This window comes from Dermochelys coriacea, chromosome 2 (genome assembly GCF_009764565.3).
Source record: "Dermochelys coriacea isolate rDerCor1 chromosome 2, rDerCor1.pri.v4, whole genome shotgun sequence".
NCBI classification, from domain to species: domain Eukaryota; kingdom Metazoa; phylum Chordata; order Testudines; family Dermochelyidae; genus Dermochelys; species Dermochelys coriacea.
The window spans coordinates 82,670,353-82,687,884 of record NC_050069.1 but is presented as its reverse complement, the minus strand read 5'-3'; the positions used below and the strand labels follow the sequence as shown (position 1 = coordinate 82,687,884).

General features: G+C 44.0%; 1 protein-coding gene across 1 annotated transcript in view; it reads left to right on the top strand.

The window, feature by feature from the left end:
* The first annotated feature begins 7,907 nt into the window (after positions 1 to 7,907).
* TTC39C (tetratricopeptide repeat domain 39C) overlaps positions 7,908 to 17,532 on the top strand; it is a 69,509-nt gene continuing 59,884 nt past the window's right edge. Inside the window, exon 1 of the mRNA XM_038390992.2 lies at positions 7,908 to 8,314. Within this exon, the coding sequence (XP_038246920.2) occupies positions 7,926 to 8,314 (389 nt within the window). The 5' untranslated portion in view covers positions 7,908 to 7,925. The remainder of the gene's footprint in view (positions 8,315 to 17,532) is intronic.

Sequence of the window (17,532 nt, the reverse complement as noted above, 5' to 3'; positions counted from 1 at the left end):
AAAAGTGCTCCAGCATGGACCGAACGGGAGATACGGGATCTGATCGCTATATGGGGAGAGGAATTCATGCTATCAGAACTACGTTCCAGTTTTCGAAATGCCAAAATATTTGTCAAAATCTCCCAGGGCATGAAGGACAGAGGCCATATCAGGGACTCGAAGCAGTGCCGCATGAAACTTAAGGAGCTGAGGCAAGGCTACCAGAAAACCAGAGAGGCGAATGGCTGCTCCGGGTCAGAGCCCCAAACATGCCGCTTCTATGATGCGCTGCATGCCATTTTAGGGGGTTCAGCCACCACTACCCCAGCCGTATTGTTTGACTCCTTCAATGGAGATGGAGGCAACACGGAAGCAGGTTTTGGGGATGATGATGAGGAGGCTGTAGATAGCTCACACCAAACAAGCGAAGAAACCGGTTTTCCCGATAGCCAGGAACTGTTTCTCACCCTGGACCTGGAGCCAGTACCCCCCGAACCCAGCCCAGGCTGCCTCCCGGACCCACCAGGCGGAGAAGGGACCTCTGGTGAGTGTACCTTTTAAAATACTATACAAGGTTTAAAAGTCAGCATGTTTAATGATTAATTTGCCCTGGCATTCATGGCTCTACTGGATATACTCCCAAAGCCTTTGCAAAAGGTTTCTGGGGAGGGCAGCCTTATTCCATCCACCATGGTAGGACACTTTACCACTCCAGGCCAGTAGCACGTACTCGGGAATCACTGTAGAACAAAGCATTGCAATGTACGTTTGCTGGCATTCAAACAACATCCGTTCTTTATCTCTCGTATTATCCTCAGGAGAGTGATATCATTCATGGTCACCTGGTTGAAATAGGGTGCTTTTCTTAAGGGGACATTCAGAGGTGCCCGTTCCTGCTGGGCTGTTTGCCTATGGCTGAACAGAAATGTTCGCCGCTGTTAGCCATGCAGTGGGGGGAGGCAAAATGCGACCTTGTAACGAAAGCACATGTGCGATGTATGTAATGTTAACAGCAAGGTTTACTGTGAAAGAGTGTACCCATTGTTCTATAAAATGTGTCTTTTCAAATACCACTGTCCCTTTTTTTTTTTTCTTTACCAGCTGCATATGTTTCAAGGATCACAGGATCTTCTTCTCAGAGGCTAGCGAAGATTAGAAGGCGAAAAAAATGCATTCGCAATGAAATGTTCTCTGAGCTCATGCTGTCCTCCCATACTGACAGAGCACAGACGAATGCATGGAAGCAGACAATGTCAGAGTGCAGGAAAGCACAAAATGACCGGGAGGAGAGGAGCCAGGCTGAAGAGAGTAAGTGGCGGGCTGAAGAGTGGGCTGAAGCTGAAAGGTGACAGCAGCGTGATGAGAAGAAGCAGGATGCAATGCTGAGGCTGCTGGAGGATCAAACTAATATGCTCCAGCGTATGGTTGAGCTGCAGGAAAAGCAGCAGGAGCACAGACTGCCGCTGTGTAACCAACCGCCCTCGTCCCCAAGTTCCATAGCCTCCTCACCCAGATGCCCAAGAACACAGTGGGGGGGCCTCCGGCCACCCAGCCACTCCACCCCAGAGGATTGCCCAAGTAACAGAAGGCTGGCATTCAATAAGTTTTAAACTTTTAAAGTGCTGTGTGGCCTTGTCCTTCCCTCCTCCACCACCCCTCCTGGGCTACCTTGGTAATTATCCTCCTATTTGTGTGATGAATTAATAAAGAATGCATGAATGTGAAGCAACAATGACTTTATTGCCTCTGCAAGCGGTGATCGAAGGGAGGTGGGGAGGGTGGTTAGCTTACAGGGAAATAGAGTGAACCAAGGGGCGAGGGGTTTCATCAAGGAGAAACAAATAGAACTTTCATACCGTAGCCTGGCCAGTCACGAAACTGGTTTTCAAAGCTTCTCTGGTGCGCACCACACCCTCCTGTGCTCTTCTAACAGCCCTGGTGTCTGGCTGTGCGTAACCAGCAGCCAGGCAATTTGCCTCAACCTCCCATCCCGCCATAAACGTTTCCCCCTTACTCTCACAGATATTGTGGAGCAAGCAGTAATAACAGTGGGAATATTGGTTTTGCTAAGGTCTAACCGAGTCAGTAAACTGCACCAGCGTGCTTTTAAACATCCAAATGCACATTCTACCACCATTCTGCACTTGCTCAGCCTGTAATTGAACAGCTCCTGACTAATCTCCAGGCTGCCTATGTATGGCTTCATGAGCCATGGCATTAAGGGGTAGGCTGGGTCCCCAAGGGTAACTATAGGCATTTCAACATCCCCAACCATTATTTTCTGGTCTGGGAAGAAAGTCCCTTCCTGCAGCTTTTGAAACAGACCAGAGTTCCTGAAGATGCGAGCATCATGTACCTTTCCCGGCCATCCCACTTTGATGTTGGTGAAACGTCCCTTGTGATCCACCAATGCTTGCAGCACTATTGAAAGGTACCCCTTGCGGTTTAAGTACTCGCTGGCTTGGTGCTCCGGTGCCAAGATAGGGATATGGGTTCCGTCTATAGCCCCACCACAGCTGGGGAATCCCACTGCAGCAAAGCCATCCACTATGACCTGCACATTTCCCAGGGTCACTATCCTTGATATCAGCAGATCTTTGATTGCATTGGCTACTTGCATCACAGCAGCCCCCACTCTAAATTGATTTGCCCACTCTAAATTGATTCCTGACTGACCGGTAGCTGTCTGCATTGCAAGCTTCCACAAGGCTATTGGCACTCACTTCTCAACTGTGAGGGCTTTTCTCATCTTGGTATTTTTGTGCCTCAGGGCAGGGGAAAGCAAGTCACAAAGTTCCATGAAAGTGTCCTTATGCATGCGAAAGTTTTGCAGCCACTGGGAATCGTCCCAGACCTGCAACACTATGCGGTGCCACCAGTCTGTGCTTGTTTCCCGAGCCCAGAATTGGCATTCCACTGCATGAACCTGTCCCATTAGCACTATGATGCCCACATTGGCAGGGCTCGTGCTTTGAGAGAAGTCTGTGTCCATGTCCTCATCACTCTCATCACCACGCTGATGTCGCCTACTCACCCAGTTTTGCTTTGCCAGGTTCTGGTGCTGCATATACTGCTGGATAATGCGTGTGGTGTTTAATGTGCTCCTAATTGCCAAAGTGATCTGAGCGGGCTCCATGCTTGCCGTGGTATGGCGTCTGCACGGGAAAAATGCGCGGAATGATTGTCTGCTGTTGCCCTGACGGAGGGAGGGGCGACTGACGACATGGCTTACAGAGTTGGCTTACAGGGAATTAAAATCTACAAAGGGGGTGGCTTTGCGAGAAACTGAATGGCCGCCTCAAGGATAGAACTCAAAACCTCAAGGATAGAACTCAAAACTGGGTTTAGGAGGCCGTTGATTTCACAGAGGGAGGGAGGAGAAAATGAATACAAAACAAATCTGGTCTATTTCTTGTTTTGAGCCACTTCACTATCTTTATACATCATGCTGGAAGCAGACTGTGCAGTACAACCGCTAGCCATCGTCACCTCCTGGGTGCTCGGCAGAAGACGATGCAGTATGACTACTGGCCATCGTCTTCTGCTAGCTGCAAATTAAAAGACAGTGCACTGCCAGTAGGACTCCATCACCATGAGATGAAACAAGGGAAATGACCTGGCTGAGTCACTCCCATGTTTGCCCAGGCGCCCAGTTAAAAGAGCACCCAGGACTACGTCGACGACGGCTACCAGTCATACTGCACTGTCTGCTGCCAAAATGCAATAAACTGCTGCTGTGTAGCAATGCAGTACCATGTCCGCCAGCACCCAGGAGACATATGGTGAAGGTTAGCTGAGCGGGCTCCATGCTTGCCGTGGTATGGTGTCTGCACAGGTAACTCAAGAAAAAAGGCGCAAAACGATTGTCTGCTCTTGCTTTTACAGAAGGAGAGAGGGAACGGGGGCCTGATGATATGTACCCAGAACCACCCGCGACAATGTTTTAGCCCCATCAGGCACTGGGATTTCTACCCAGAATTCAAATGGGCGGTGGAGACTGCGGGAACTGTGGGATAGCTACCCACAGTGCAAAGCTCCAGAAGTCGACTGTTGCCTCGGTACTGTGGACACAGTCCGCCGACTACATGCACTTAGAGCATTTGTATGGGGACACACACACTCAACTGTATAAAAACGCTTTCTACAAAAACGACTTCTATAAATTCAACCTAATTTCGTAATGTAGACATACCCTAAAGGAAAGAGGGTAATATAATTGTCAGGGACATTCACTGATTGTCTCTGTTGAGACTGTCAACATAGATGTTAATGAGAGCCAACTGTGACGGTGGCATTACAGTATGAGTATCTAGCCACTAGAAACTGGACTGGAAACATATAATTTCCTATAGACTTTTGAAGAGCCATCATATGGTAGTAATTTTCAGCCATTACCAAACTGGGTTAAAGTTGAATTTGTGACTTAGAGGTGAAAGGCTCCAGTATCCAGTATCCCATTATCTCATTAGTGACCCATTGTCATCCATAGTACAAAGATCTAGTTCTGTTTAGAGTTCATTTGTGATAAACTTTTCTTACATTCCAGTAATTGATTAGACTGACCTCAAGATTCAAAAACAGGATACATGGGACTTGAGCTATGCAAAAATAAAATAAGTCCAACTTCCGATAAAATGTATTTCTCTTTCAGTTTTCTGAGATCCTTTCCCGAAAAATCAACATTTCATTGACAGTGATTTATAAAATTTAATTCAAATGCATGGTACTGTTAGAAATCTTCAAACTAAGACGAAAATGAAGCAACTATGGATATGCATCTTCTGTTTCTGAAAAAGGGGATAAAAATGCTACATTGCTACAACTAGGTGTATTGAGGAACAATTAATTAGTTATAAAACACTTTTTTAAAAAAGAATAATGTTATATAAATGCACTTCATCTGATTATGAACTACTAAAGTGACATTAAGAATGAGTGGTGGTTTAGGGGGAAGGTGGGGTGGAAAGGACACATTAACCGGTACAAATGCCATATGTTGCTCTGTTCATTTAGGTTTTCTCATTACCACAGCCCATCTTGTAAACTGAATCAGCAATTCCATGTTCCCTGTGTAAATCAAACTAACCTTAATCCATCCTAAGATCTGCTAAAGCCCTTATCACTATGCAACACACAATGCAACTTGCAGCATTGCTGATCTCCACTGCTGATCTGCTCTGCACTAAAGAGCTGAAATGCAGTTTATAACAGAGGCACTATAAAACTATGGCTGATAGGCAGTAAAACTCTCACTGCAAAAGTCACATTGCTTGATCACTGATGTTTAAATAGATTACATTTCTCCTTGAACAGGTGAAATGCAGTCTTATGCTGCAAAACTATTCCATAGACTTATGCTTTTCTGAAGTGGTAATTCATTTCCTAACTGTAAAATGGACAACTAGCTGCTGAGTAGTAACAACAGCATTTGTTACAGAATATAGATTACCAGTAGTAGCTCTGCCAAAATGGTCCTGAGAAGCTAGGCCGGAAGACAAAATTGCAAGGATTCCAAGCTCCTTACACATTGGATCCATAGAACAACAGTGATGAACACAGGCCCCTATGCTAAAGTTATTGGGTTAGTCACACATAAAGGCTGGGAAACTACAAGAACTTGGGAAATAGAGGGGTGGCTGTTTGCTTCTCAGTGGCAGAGGGGTTAGCCCTCAATATCCGTAGCTCTGAGGAAACCCACAGGCCATGTATTTCTGCATTGCTTCTTGGACTCACTGACTCCAATGAGCAGCTGCCCCAGAATCACACCTCAGAGTGTGATTCTAACTTGGTCAGTCTTTTACACCAGTTTGGAGCACAGGTTGAGGGGCGGCGATACTGCTTCGATCCCATCCCTTCTAGGTGTAAGGGAAAGCAAAAAGCATACTGTAGAGCTGCCTTTTCCTCATTCTGTACCCATAGGCACAGACTTATAATGATGCCGGTGGGTGCTTGACCCCTCTCTGCCCCAACTCTGTCCCTATTCGACTCCTTCCCCAAATCCCTACCCCAGCCCTGCATCCTCCCCTAAGTGTGCCACGTTCCCGCCCCTCCCCTCTCCCTCCTGGAGCTTGCTACAGCTGTTTGGTGGCTGCAAGCGCTGGGAGGTAGGCGGAGGAGCTGGGACGTGGCACGCACAGAGGAGGAAGTGGGGAGCTGGCTGCCGGTGGGTGCTGAGCACCCACTAATTTTTCCCCGTGGGTGGTGCAGCCCTGGAGCACCCAGGGTCAGTACCTATGGCTGTACCTACCCTGAAGGTAAACAGATTTGTATTTTGCTCCACTCATAAATTTGTTGGAGGGTTTCAGGGCTGTGAAGATGGTAGTGTCTTGACTCTTAACAAAACTGAATCCAGGAAGAACAGTCTTTTGTTGGGGGGGGGGGAGCTTAATGGTGTTTTAAATTGTAAATTTTGGGGTTAGGATTGATACCTTTATGGTAGTACACTTGTCCATAGTTCACTCAATGATCTGCATGATTTGGATTTAAATTAAATAAAAAAGGGGCTGCTCTGGCATGGGCTTTACAGTCAACTTCAGGTGGAAGTTCCCATTACCACTGATGGTAGGTATGCTGGTGAGGGGCATAGATGCTGGAACTAGGGATGCTGCTGCATCCCCTGGCTTGAAGTGGTTTCTATTATATACAAGGTTTACAGTTTGGCTTAATGGCTCTCAGCACCCCCACTATAAAAATTGTTCCAGCACCCCGGTAAGGGGTGGGGTTTAAACTCATATGAGTGGTGCCCACTGGCAGAATGGCATAGGGAGAGCTGCAAAGGCATTGCTCTAGGAAAAACTACCAACCTTCAGTCTCTAAGGCAGTGAATTCACCCTCTTTCACGAGCACTAAAATCACTTTAAAAAAAATAATTAAAAAATGCAATGAAAAGTGAAAGCTGCAATGCAGAGAAAGGAAAGGCTGAGCTTCCCCGCTACACAGCTCTGGGGGCTCAGCTGCTGCAGCCTGAGACACTCACTATGCCTCACACGAGGGAAACAGGATTCTGCACAAGGACTCGGAACTATTAATAGCTCTTCTGCTGGCTGTGCAGCTGGAGAGCACTCATGCTGCTGCATGTGCTAGGTGCACCAATGCAGCGAAGAGAGGGCGTGCTGGGAGAAGGACAGGAGAAAATGCAAAGGGTGAGGAAGGAAACTCAAGAAAAGCTCCAGGCACAAACTCCCTCCTACCGTGCACATGGGACTCCTGCTCTATTCCCCCTCCCCCCCCCCCACGCAGCCTGTGCACTGGCGTCCACAGAAGTTTGCCGGGAGTGGGGATTTCGGGTGCTGGGAAGGGAGCTGGTCCACGAGACGTTGTCCTGGGCATTTCCGGGTGAAAATGCTTAAAAATCACTGTGTGGCCAGTACAATCGCAGTTTTGTACCTGTAAGCGGCCCAAATGGAACACACGCCTGCCACCCCCACCTGTGCGAGGGTGGGACTCTGGAGGGACACGGTGGGCGAGGTAATACCTTTTACTAGACTAACGTCTGTAGGTGACAGAGACCCGCTTTGGGGCTACACAGAGAGCTCTTCTTCGGGTCCCTCTGACTCCTAAATCCTCCTGCTTATCCTGCCAAGCTGGTGGTCGATCGCTGCGGGCTCGCGGCCCGTTTGGAGGAGCCCGGGGCGCGCGCGTCGCCCAGCGGCCGTTGCCGGCGGTGGTTCTGCGCTTTGCTGCGGGGCCCAGTCCGCTCTCGCTCCACGCACCCGCTGGCTGAGGGGGTTGGACCGCGCCCCCTGCCGCTGTTCCTGTCAGCGATGGTGCCCTCGCGCCCCTTCTCCCCGGCTTGGCCCCTCCTGAGCCCCGCGCGCGGACAGCGGCGGCAGCCGCCGCGAGGCCGCTCCCGCCCCCCGGCCGGGCGGCTTCAGCGGCACGTGCCGACGGGTGATAAGGGCAGCAGCTTCGTCTCCCGCATCGCGCACGCGCAGATATATCTGCGCATGCGCGTTATCAAAGTCTGTGCCGTAGAGCTGGGGGTGCATGAGCAGGCTCCGGCACCGCAGCGGGTACCAAAGCGAGGGAGCGGCCCAGGCTCCTCCTCCTCCTCCTCCTCCTCCTTCCTCCCCCCGCATCCCCTCCCGCGGGGTCTCTCGTACGCGAGGCCGCCGGCCGGCTCCCCTCCCGCCTCCGGCCCGGGGGAGGTGACAGGAGCCCGGGGGAGCCGGCTCGGTCTCGTCGCCATGGCCGGGTCGCAGCAGCAGCCGCTGCCGCCGCGGGAGGACGAGGAGTCGCCGCCGCTTCTCGAGGACGCGGAGCTGGCGCTGGCCGGGATCAACATGCTGCTGAACAACGGCTTCCGCGAGTCCGACCAGCTCTTCAGGAAATACCGGTACCAGCACCCGCCTCCGCCGGGCCGCACCGGCTCTCCCTGCACCTGCACCTGCCTCCCGCCGCCCCGAGTCCTCTCTCCCCACGCCGAGCCGGGCCCCAGGGCCTGGGGCTGCTGCCCCCCGTCCCCCGCCGCCCCGTCCTCAGCCTCTGCCCCGGCTCAGCACCTGCACTAGCGGCCCAAGCTCCTCGGCTTCCCCCGCCCCCCTCCCCGGGGCGGCGTGGTGCTCTCCGCCCTCCCCGCCGTGCGTGTGCGAAGCCCGCTCGGTTTTTCCCACGCGTGGCCCGCCGCACGCGGAGGTGGTTGTGCGCTCCCGCCTGAGCTGGGGAAGCGAACATCCTGAGCTGTAGCTCACGAAAGCTTATGCTCTAATAAATTGGTTAGTCTCTAAGGTGCCACAGGTTCTCCTTTTCTTTTTGCCAATACAGACTAACACGGCTGCTACTCTGATCCCTCCCCATGGTGGGTGTGGGGCGACCAGAGCACTTCCTTATGCAAACGGTTACTTACTGCAGAAGGCGGTTTTTGTGATGCCGTCAGGCTGTTCTCTCAGTTCCCTAAGGCAGATTAACCACTGAGCGTTACATTTTCTTCTCTGAATTACTCTGTAAGAAAAAGATTGCCTCTGACTCTTAAACAGGTGCTAGCATTGCACGAGAAGTGAGAAGATTTCGGTTAATAAATCTTAACTCTAGGGAAACATTTCAATAGATGACATTTGCAAACTGTTAGTCTGTATCACCTGATTTGACAGTGGCGAACCATGATTTTTAAAAAATAAATATGAAAACCAGGGGAATTTACCTTTCCTTGATAGGCACTTGTAAATCTCACAAATGCTGATGAGTACCTATGCATGTTCACAGAAGAATAAACAATAAGATTTGCTTAATATACTTGTGTCATCCAATGAAAACATCCTGAGGATTTTTAGCTTTTAAGATTATATGTAAAAAGGAGTACTTGTGGCACCTTAGAGACTAACAAATTTATGTGAGCATAAGCTTTCGTGAGCTACAGCTCACTTCATCGGATGCATTCCGATGAAGTGAGCTGTAACTCACAAAAGCCTATGCTCAAATAAATTTGTTAGTCTCTAAGGTGCCATAAGTACTCCTTTTTCTTTTTGCGAATACAGACTAACACGGCTGCTGCTCTGAAACCAAGATTATATGTGTGTGAGTGACTTGGATTGAGACTAGATCGTGACAGGAGGTTCTTGAATGCTACTGTGATGAAGCCATGAAATAACAAGACAATGTGTCCCATGTGTTTGTTGTATCTAGTTAAAGGAAGAGGTCACTTTCTAGAAATTATTTGAACATAGTTGTAACAGCAGATGTTACTCTATGACTACGCTAGTTTTAAGGTAGTTATGTTTCCTGTATAGTTATGGAAATAGTTAATTCTTCTCAATAATTGGAGCTCTGGCATTATAGGTGGTGTTTTCTAAATTTAAATGCGCCACGGTGCTATTGTCTGCACAGCAGAGTATTCATTTAAGACCTAAATTGAGTTGAAAACAAGTCTGTGTTGGTGGTATTGCAAGTATTTCAGAGCCTTCCTTATTTTTTTCATTAAAACTTTTTTGGGTGCAGAGGGAGGTGATGACTTAAGAACTAAAAACAGTTTTTATTATGTTCCTGTTTCAAAATTTGTATGCATTAATAATTGTGTGTCCAGCAGATTGTTCATCTTGTTATAGGGAACCTTTTTGTTTCTGAAGTCTTCCATAAAATCTTTTTTTAGTTTTTTCATTATTGTAAATCAATTATTACAATTTAAACATCAAAGGGAAAATCAAGTTACACAGACTATTTTAATAAACTATATTTGCCTGGATCAAAGTTTCAGTCTTGTTCATATTATGAACCTATATGCAGTGACTGAAATGTCCCTCCTCAGATGTCTCAAGCTGTTTTCCCTTATGCTTAAAATGAGGGGCCTCATGATTCCATGCGATAGTTAGTTTTTGACACTAGAAGACTAATTATGAGCAGCTGGTCAAATCTGATTTATCTGAAAATGGATTGTAAGTGGTGTCATGATTCATAGGTTAAGAATCACTGTCCTAGTTGCAATTTTAACTGGAAAAGTCCAGATCTCTTGAAATAGTCTGTTCCTAAATAATTTAAGTGATCAGAACTTCATGTAGAAATGAAAATGGGAGAGAATATCCAAGGCTGACCTGAAACTGTAGATTTCCAGTCTAGAGATAAGAGAGTTCAGGCATAAGATATAATTTGTGTTTAACTTTTCAGACTGTTTTCCTGCCAGATTTCCTCTTTTGTATGTTTGTGTCAGATATGTTCTTGCTAACCAGAACTGAAGAAACATCATTAAGTTCCAAGTAGCTATCAGTCATTTAGCAATAGATTTTTATCCTTGTATGCTTGAAAGTAAAGTCTTAGAAATAGCTCCTAATTGGGAGTGCTCTTCTAAAGAGCAGCTTCTTTCCGCATTGAGAGACCTGCCCGTTTATCAAATTTAGAGACTGATGTTAATCTTATTGACGTCAGTGACACTCAGAAAACTACAAAAGGGTGTTGTTGGTGTTCTCTCTCTCTCTCTCTCTCTCGGTAAGGTGAGCTATTACCAGCAGATCACTCTTGTTACAGTGTGTATGGTAACACCCATTGTTTCATGTCCTCTGTGTATAGAAAATTTCCGTACTGTATTTTCCACTGCATGCATCTGATGAAGTGAGCTTATGCTCACGAAAGCTTATGCTCAAATAAATTTGTTAGACTCTAAGGTGCCACAAGTACTCCTTTTCTTTTTGCGAATACAGACTAACACAGCTGCTACTCTGAAACCTGTTTGGAAGAATGTGCATTTTGCATATTTATGCATATTTCTTCAAATATGTATTTAAACTATGGTAGAAATTGTTTTATAGCCTTCTCCATCCAGCTAGTTTAAGCTTTTGAAACAGACCTATGTCATTTTCAAATGGCTTCTGAAAATAGATTGATTTCAGAAAGAGTGAAGCAGAAATCAGTGTTTCTTATGGAAACTCTCTAGGGTTTTTGAAAATTAATTATGCAGCAAATGCTTGGACTTTACTAACTAACTAGTTTAAAATTGCTCTTCAGAAATGAAAGTATTTCATCTTTCCTCACTTGACTCCTGAAAGATCCCATGAAGCATATTACTTCAGGTCTGTAATCCATAAATCATAATCCGTTTATAGGAACATGGTGACAGTCTGAATGTGCCACTGAGTACATCATCCCAAATCAGTCTGAATTTTTCTCGCTCCCTCCCTCCTATTGCACATGAGGCCCTCTTCCCTCTCTCCCTGCATCCTCCCAGAAAACATGAACATGAGCTTTTAATACCACATGTATTTGAAAACTGACCATAATTCAGTTCTTAAGGAGGGAAAATTGGATTGGGAATGAAATCTTAACTGGACCTCCCTGCATATTACCCCGTAAATCGGTGTTGGCTCTCAATGGATATTCCCTGTGGCTCTCAACCTTTCCCAACTACTGTACCCCTGTCAGGAGTCTGATTTGTCTTGCGTACTTCCCCCAAGTTTCACCTCACTTAAAAACTGCTTGCTTACAAAATCGGACATAAAAATACAAAAGCGTCACAGCACACTATTACTGAAAAATTGCTTGCTTTCTCGTTTTTGCCATATAATTATAAAATAAATCAATTGAAATACAAATATTGTACTGTAGTAATAGTGCATAATTTATACAGCAGTATAAAGTAGTAATTGTCTATGTGAAATTTTAGTTGGTACTGACTTCGCAAGTGCTTTTTAAGTAGCCTATTGTAAAATTAGGCAAATATCTAGACGAGTTGATCGACCCCCTGGAAGAGCTGAGTACCTCCAAGTGGTAGCCCTCGTAGAGAGAGCTTATTTTTCCTCAGTATTGTTAACAGATATTTAAGCAAGAAAGTAATAACTTTTTTGTCTCTGTGTAAGCAGCCTATCTACTTGTAGACCAAACAAACTCGGCAGTTGAACTAATCTATCACACATCAAGTTATGCAAATAATTGCAACTGGAATGACTGCTTTTGTAAACTAATTGGCAACTTGTTGGGACAAAACTTATAACTTGCCATATCTTAAAGCACACCTGACAGAGGATGATTATCGAGGCTTGAAAAATGAGTTTGATGTTAGTGAACAGGTAGCTTTCCTGGATGAATATAATCAGCTTCTTCAGAGACTTCTTTTTTAAAAATAAAAGCTTAAATTCTAGCCATCGTGTTTGTCATGACAACCTTCTAAACAACCATGAACCAAATATAAACTGATTAAATGTTGTCCTAACTCTGCAGACAGATAGCTCCAGTGCCTCTCTGGGATACTTGTAGAGTAGAATCTCAGAGTTACAAACACCAGAGTTACAAACTGACCAGTCAACCACACACCTCATTTGGAACTGAAAGTATGCAATCGGGCAGCAGCAGAGATTGATTAAATAAATAAAGCAAATACAGTACAGTATTATGTTAAAAATAAAGTACTAAAAAAAGGAAAGCAGCAATTTTTTTCTGCATAATACAGCTTTGAAACTTTACTTAGTCAATGTTCAGTTGAAACTTTTGAAAGAACAACCATAGCATTTTTTTCACAGTTATGAACAACCTCCATTCCTGAGGTGTTTGTAACTCTGAGGTTCTACTGTATCTCTGTCAGGTTGTCAGAGAATAAAAACTTACTGGAGTTTTCAGATTTCACTGATGCTGTTCAGAGTTTTTTTTGAACAACACTGAAAATAATACAAACAGGTTAATTTTATGCTTGTGCTTGTGAAAGCAACGATGGAATTAGACCTGGAAATCTAAAAATTGGAAAAGGAGTCCAGAATCAAAGGCTGTGGGAGAAGAGTGTCAGAGTACCAATCTTGCAGCAGCAGATAGGTTTACAGAGAATGATCTTTTTCCCCTTCTGCTAGCCACAGCAGAGAGAGGAAGGATCTTCAACTCTGACTCCTCCTAACTGGACACTGACACACAAAATGAAGCCTCCATATGGGTCCAGTGACAGCACCTTGTTAAGAATCCAGCAACCTTTCCAAGATATTTGGCTTCTCATCTGGGTGTTGCCCTTCTTAATCGTTTTGTTATAAGTTGTGATTAAAATTTTCAAGCTGTGGGTGCGTGCATGGGGAAGAAGTGGGGAAAGATAAATGTAAGAAAAGTGTGATAGAGAAACTTTATAGGGAGAAGAGAATATAGGGGAGGATGTAGAGTACATAATGTGGGGGAAGGGCTAAGGGGATAGCGGCGAAGAGGAAGAAGACATATAAGAAAATGCAGGAAAACAGAACCATGATCTGTGTGGAAAGGAGATAATGGAGAAAGACAGGAAAAGAAGGTTTAAAAATAAGTGAGATGAGTACAGTAGAACCCCAGTTACAAACACCTTGGGAATGGAGGTTGTTCATAACTCTGAACAAAACAGTTGTAAACTTGTGAAAACTATAATGAACATTGATGTAAGACAGCTTTGAAACTTTACTATGCAGAAGAAAAATGCTCCTTTCCCTTTATTTTTTTAGCAGTTTGCATTTAACACAGTGTCACCATTTATTCTTAGAAACGTGAGAGTTAAAATTGGTTAAAGGAATCAAATACATACAACAATTGCAAAGTTCTTGGATCAGGTTTGTAGCAGTGATGAAATAAACTGCTGGCTTGTTAAGTCTTTGGTCGCTTCCAAATCATTGGAAGTTCCTCAGTCCCTTGATTAGAATGCTCCCATTAGTATAAATCCGTGGTCCAGAGGTTTGAGCAGGAAAAAGGCAAAATGGAGATGTTTCCAGGACCTTTTATATGTTTCCAGGACACATTGTTCTCACTGTGGATAATTACTGGGAACAAGATGGTGTTTCGAGTCACATGGGCAAATCACATGTCCATTTATGCTTTGCTTAGTCATAGTAGATGCCATTCCCCCATACTCCAGTTAGAACATTCACAGCAAAGTCCATTAAGTGTAGATAGTATCGGGGTAGCCGTGTTAGTCTGTATCCACAAAAACAAGGAGGCGTCGGGTGGCAACTTAAAGACTAACAGATTTATTTGGGCATAAGCTTTTGTGGGTAAAAAACCCACTTCTTCAGATGCCTGGAGTGAAAATTACAGATGCAGGCATTATTATATTGACACATGAAGAGAAAGGAGTTGCCTCACAAGTGGAGAACCAGTGCTGACAGGGCCAATTCAGTCAGGGTAGATGTGGTCCACTCCCAATAACTGATGAGAAGGTATCAATTCCAGGAGAGGGAACACTGCTTTTGTAGTGAGCCAGCCACTCCCAGTCTCTGTGTACCATGTACATTGGCCAAACCGGACAGTCTCTACGTAAAAGAATAAAGGGACACAAATCTGACATTAGGAATGGTAACATACAAAAACCAGTGGGAGAACACTTCAATCTTCCTTAACGTTCTCTAACAGATTTAAAAATAGCCATATTTGAACAAAAAAAACTTCAGAAACAGACTTCAGAGAGAAACTGCAGAACTAAAATTCATTTGCAAATTTAACACCGTTAATTTGGGCTTGAATAGGGACTGGGAGTTGCTGGCTAACTACAAAAGCAACTTTCTCTCCTCTGGAATTGACACCACCTCATCAATTATTGGGAGTGGACTATATCCACCTGATTGAATTGGTCCTGTCAACACTGGTTTTCCACTTGTGGGGTAACTTCCTTCTTTTCACGTGTCAATATAATAATGCCTGCATCTGTAACTTTCACTCCATGCATCTGAAGAAGTGGATTTTTTACCCATGAAAGCTTATGTCTAAATAAATGTGTTAGTCTTTAAGGTGCCACCGAACCCCTTGTTGTTTATGTGTAGATAGGCATCTTCCATTGTGAATTAAGTGATCTTTGATGTGTCATTCAACTTGAATAGTCCCTTCAAGAAGTGCGGGCTAAATACCTTGTGGATGTTACCACATGAGCAAACATTTGAAATACAGGTACATAGTTAATATCCATAACTTCAGATACAAAAATGATACATGCCTACAAATAGCATAATGATATTCAGCAAATCATAACCTTTCCGTAGACACCTTACATGACATACTTTATACAAGGTTTGTTGCAATTATATAACAGTGGTAGCAACAATGATCTACATGGTCATATTTTATCAGATAACGTCACACACAGCACTGTATTGTATTTGCATTTTTTGGGGTGTGTGTGTGGGGGGGGTGTCCTCTGCTGCTGATTGCGTATTTCCAATTCCAAATGAGGTGTGTGGCTGACTGATCAGTTCATAACTCTGATGTTCATAACTCGGAGGTTCTATTGTAATTCTACTTCATTACATTTTTTTTTTAAAGTAAAATTGCTAATGTTGCAATGAAGTATAGTACACGCATCTCATTCCTTTAAATCACAAAGGCACTGCTTTTGTGGGAGGATGTGGCAACACTATACTCTTGCTATTTGGCTTATTCCTTGAGTTATTAGTTTCTGGATGGATTAATCAGACCATTGTAGTTAGAAATGGAAAAGACCTATTGTAGTGAGTTTATGACTACCTTGAACAGAGCATCGGCTATTCTAATCCTTCTTTTCAAATATTTTTTTTTAAGTCCCATGTTCTGAGGCATCTAAACATAGTAGTCTAAAAACTAGTAAAAGAGAAGAAACAAAGCCCAGTAATAATGATATTGTTTAGTAATTCTGAGAAAGGGTAACAGAAGGACAGACCACAAAAACAAGCATCAAACTCTTCATTCCAGAAGAGAACATAAGTTGAATTTAAAAGAGCAAATAAAGCATCGATTAAGTGTTGAAATGGTATTTAAATGAAATCAAAAAAGAGGGGAAGGGAGTTCCAAAGTGCTCAGGCTACAAGGTAAAGAGCAAGATATTTAGAAATGGGCAATAGGAAAATATAAGACAGGAAGGATGAGTTACAATAATAGCAGTGAATATAACTGAGTTTTTTTTTTTTTTAAAGTGACAGTATAGAAGACTGCAAGACTAGGGAATGAAGTGAAGAGGGGAAGGCATATTAATAGTGAAGCAAAGCAAATATGAGACTTGCTGCATGCTTTTTGGGACAGGCTGAAGAGAGACTTTTGGAACACCATCATAGGTAGAACTGCAGAAAATGAGGTAAAAGCTTGCAAGCACAAACATCAGAATTTTCACTGGGTGGGTAATAGAAAAACTGCAACTAGATTTTAAGATATTTGTAAGATTTAACATGAAGAAACTTACTGCTTCAAGATAACACAAAGCTTCAAAGCAGTGACAGCTGAATGATGGGAGTTTTGTCCATTGAGAAGACTGCAGTGGCAATGAAGAAAGAGTTAGAAGAAAAGAGCTTCTCTCAGATTTAAGGTAAGAGTCAGTACAATGACCAGTTGTCAAACAAAAAATAAGTTAAATGTCTTAAATTTTTTAAAGATATTTTTAGCTTGAGTGGAAACTAATTCTTCCTGTTTTTTTTTTCTCTTTCTGCGTAGGTCGCTTTTACTAAAAGAAGACATCGGTGTCTTTCATCCAGTGTTGATGTGTGGGAGGATGATTGTTTCTGCAATATGCACAATACATTGCTAAGTTAATTAAAATACATGTATCTTTTCAGTACTATTTACTGAAACTGGTCAACATATGTATGTTACAGAAACCAGGTTCTAGTGGTATCTGAATACCAGCACTGGAAACAGTAGTGCCAACTACTGTGACTATTTATTTAATAAATTTATCTTGGTATTTACTGGTCGTGAAAAGTATCAATTGTGTATATGTAAGATATATTCTATAACTAGTACTAAAACAAACTTTAAAAATTAATTAGGCAAGTGTAAATTAAACACACATTTTATATTTCCTGTTTCAAATAATGTGTCATTAGGAAGGCCTTTTTTAATTGGTGATGCTACTGATTCTGCAATATTAGGCCTCCATTGCAGTTTTGACAGCGGGACCCCCGCCATGTGCATGGCTCTCCGTGAAAGCCCTGGCTGCCCAATGTGGCTGACAGCTGGGAGCCTCAACCCAATGTTCCTGTTATCAGCTTTGGTCCCCCATTCACAGCCCTGGACAACTGACAGCAGAAAAATCACAGAAAAGTAGTAATGGATATTATTACTGCAAATAATAAGGTCCATTATTACTTTCCACAATTTTCCATGGCTTGCCCGCAACTCAGCTGCAATTTTTTGACAATCATCCCACATTTCAAGTAGATTCTTTAGTCATTAGACTAA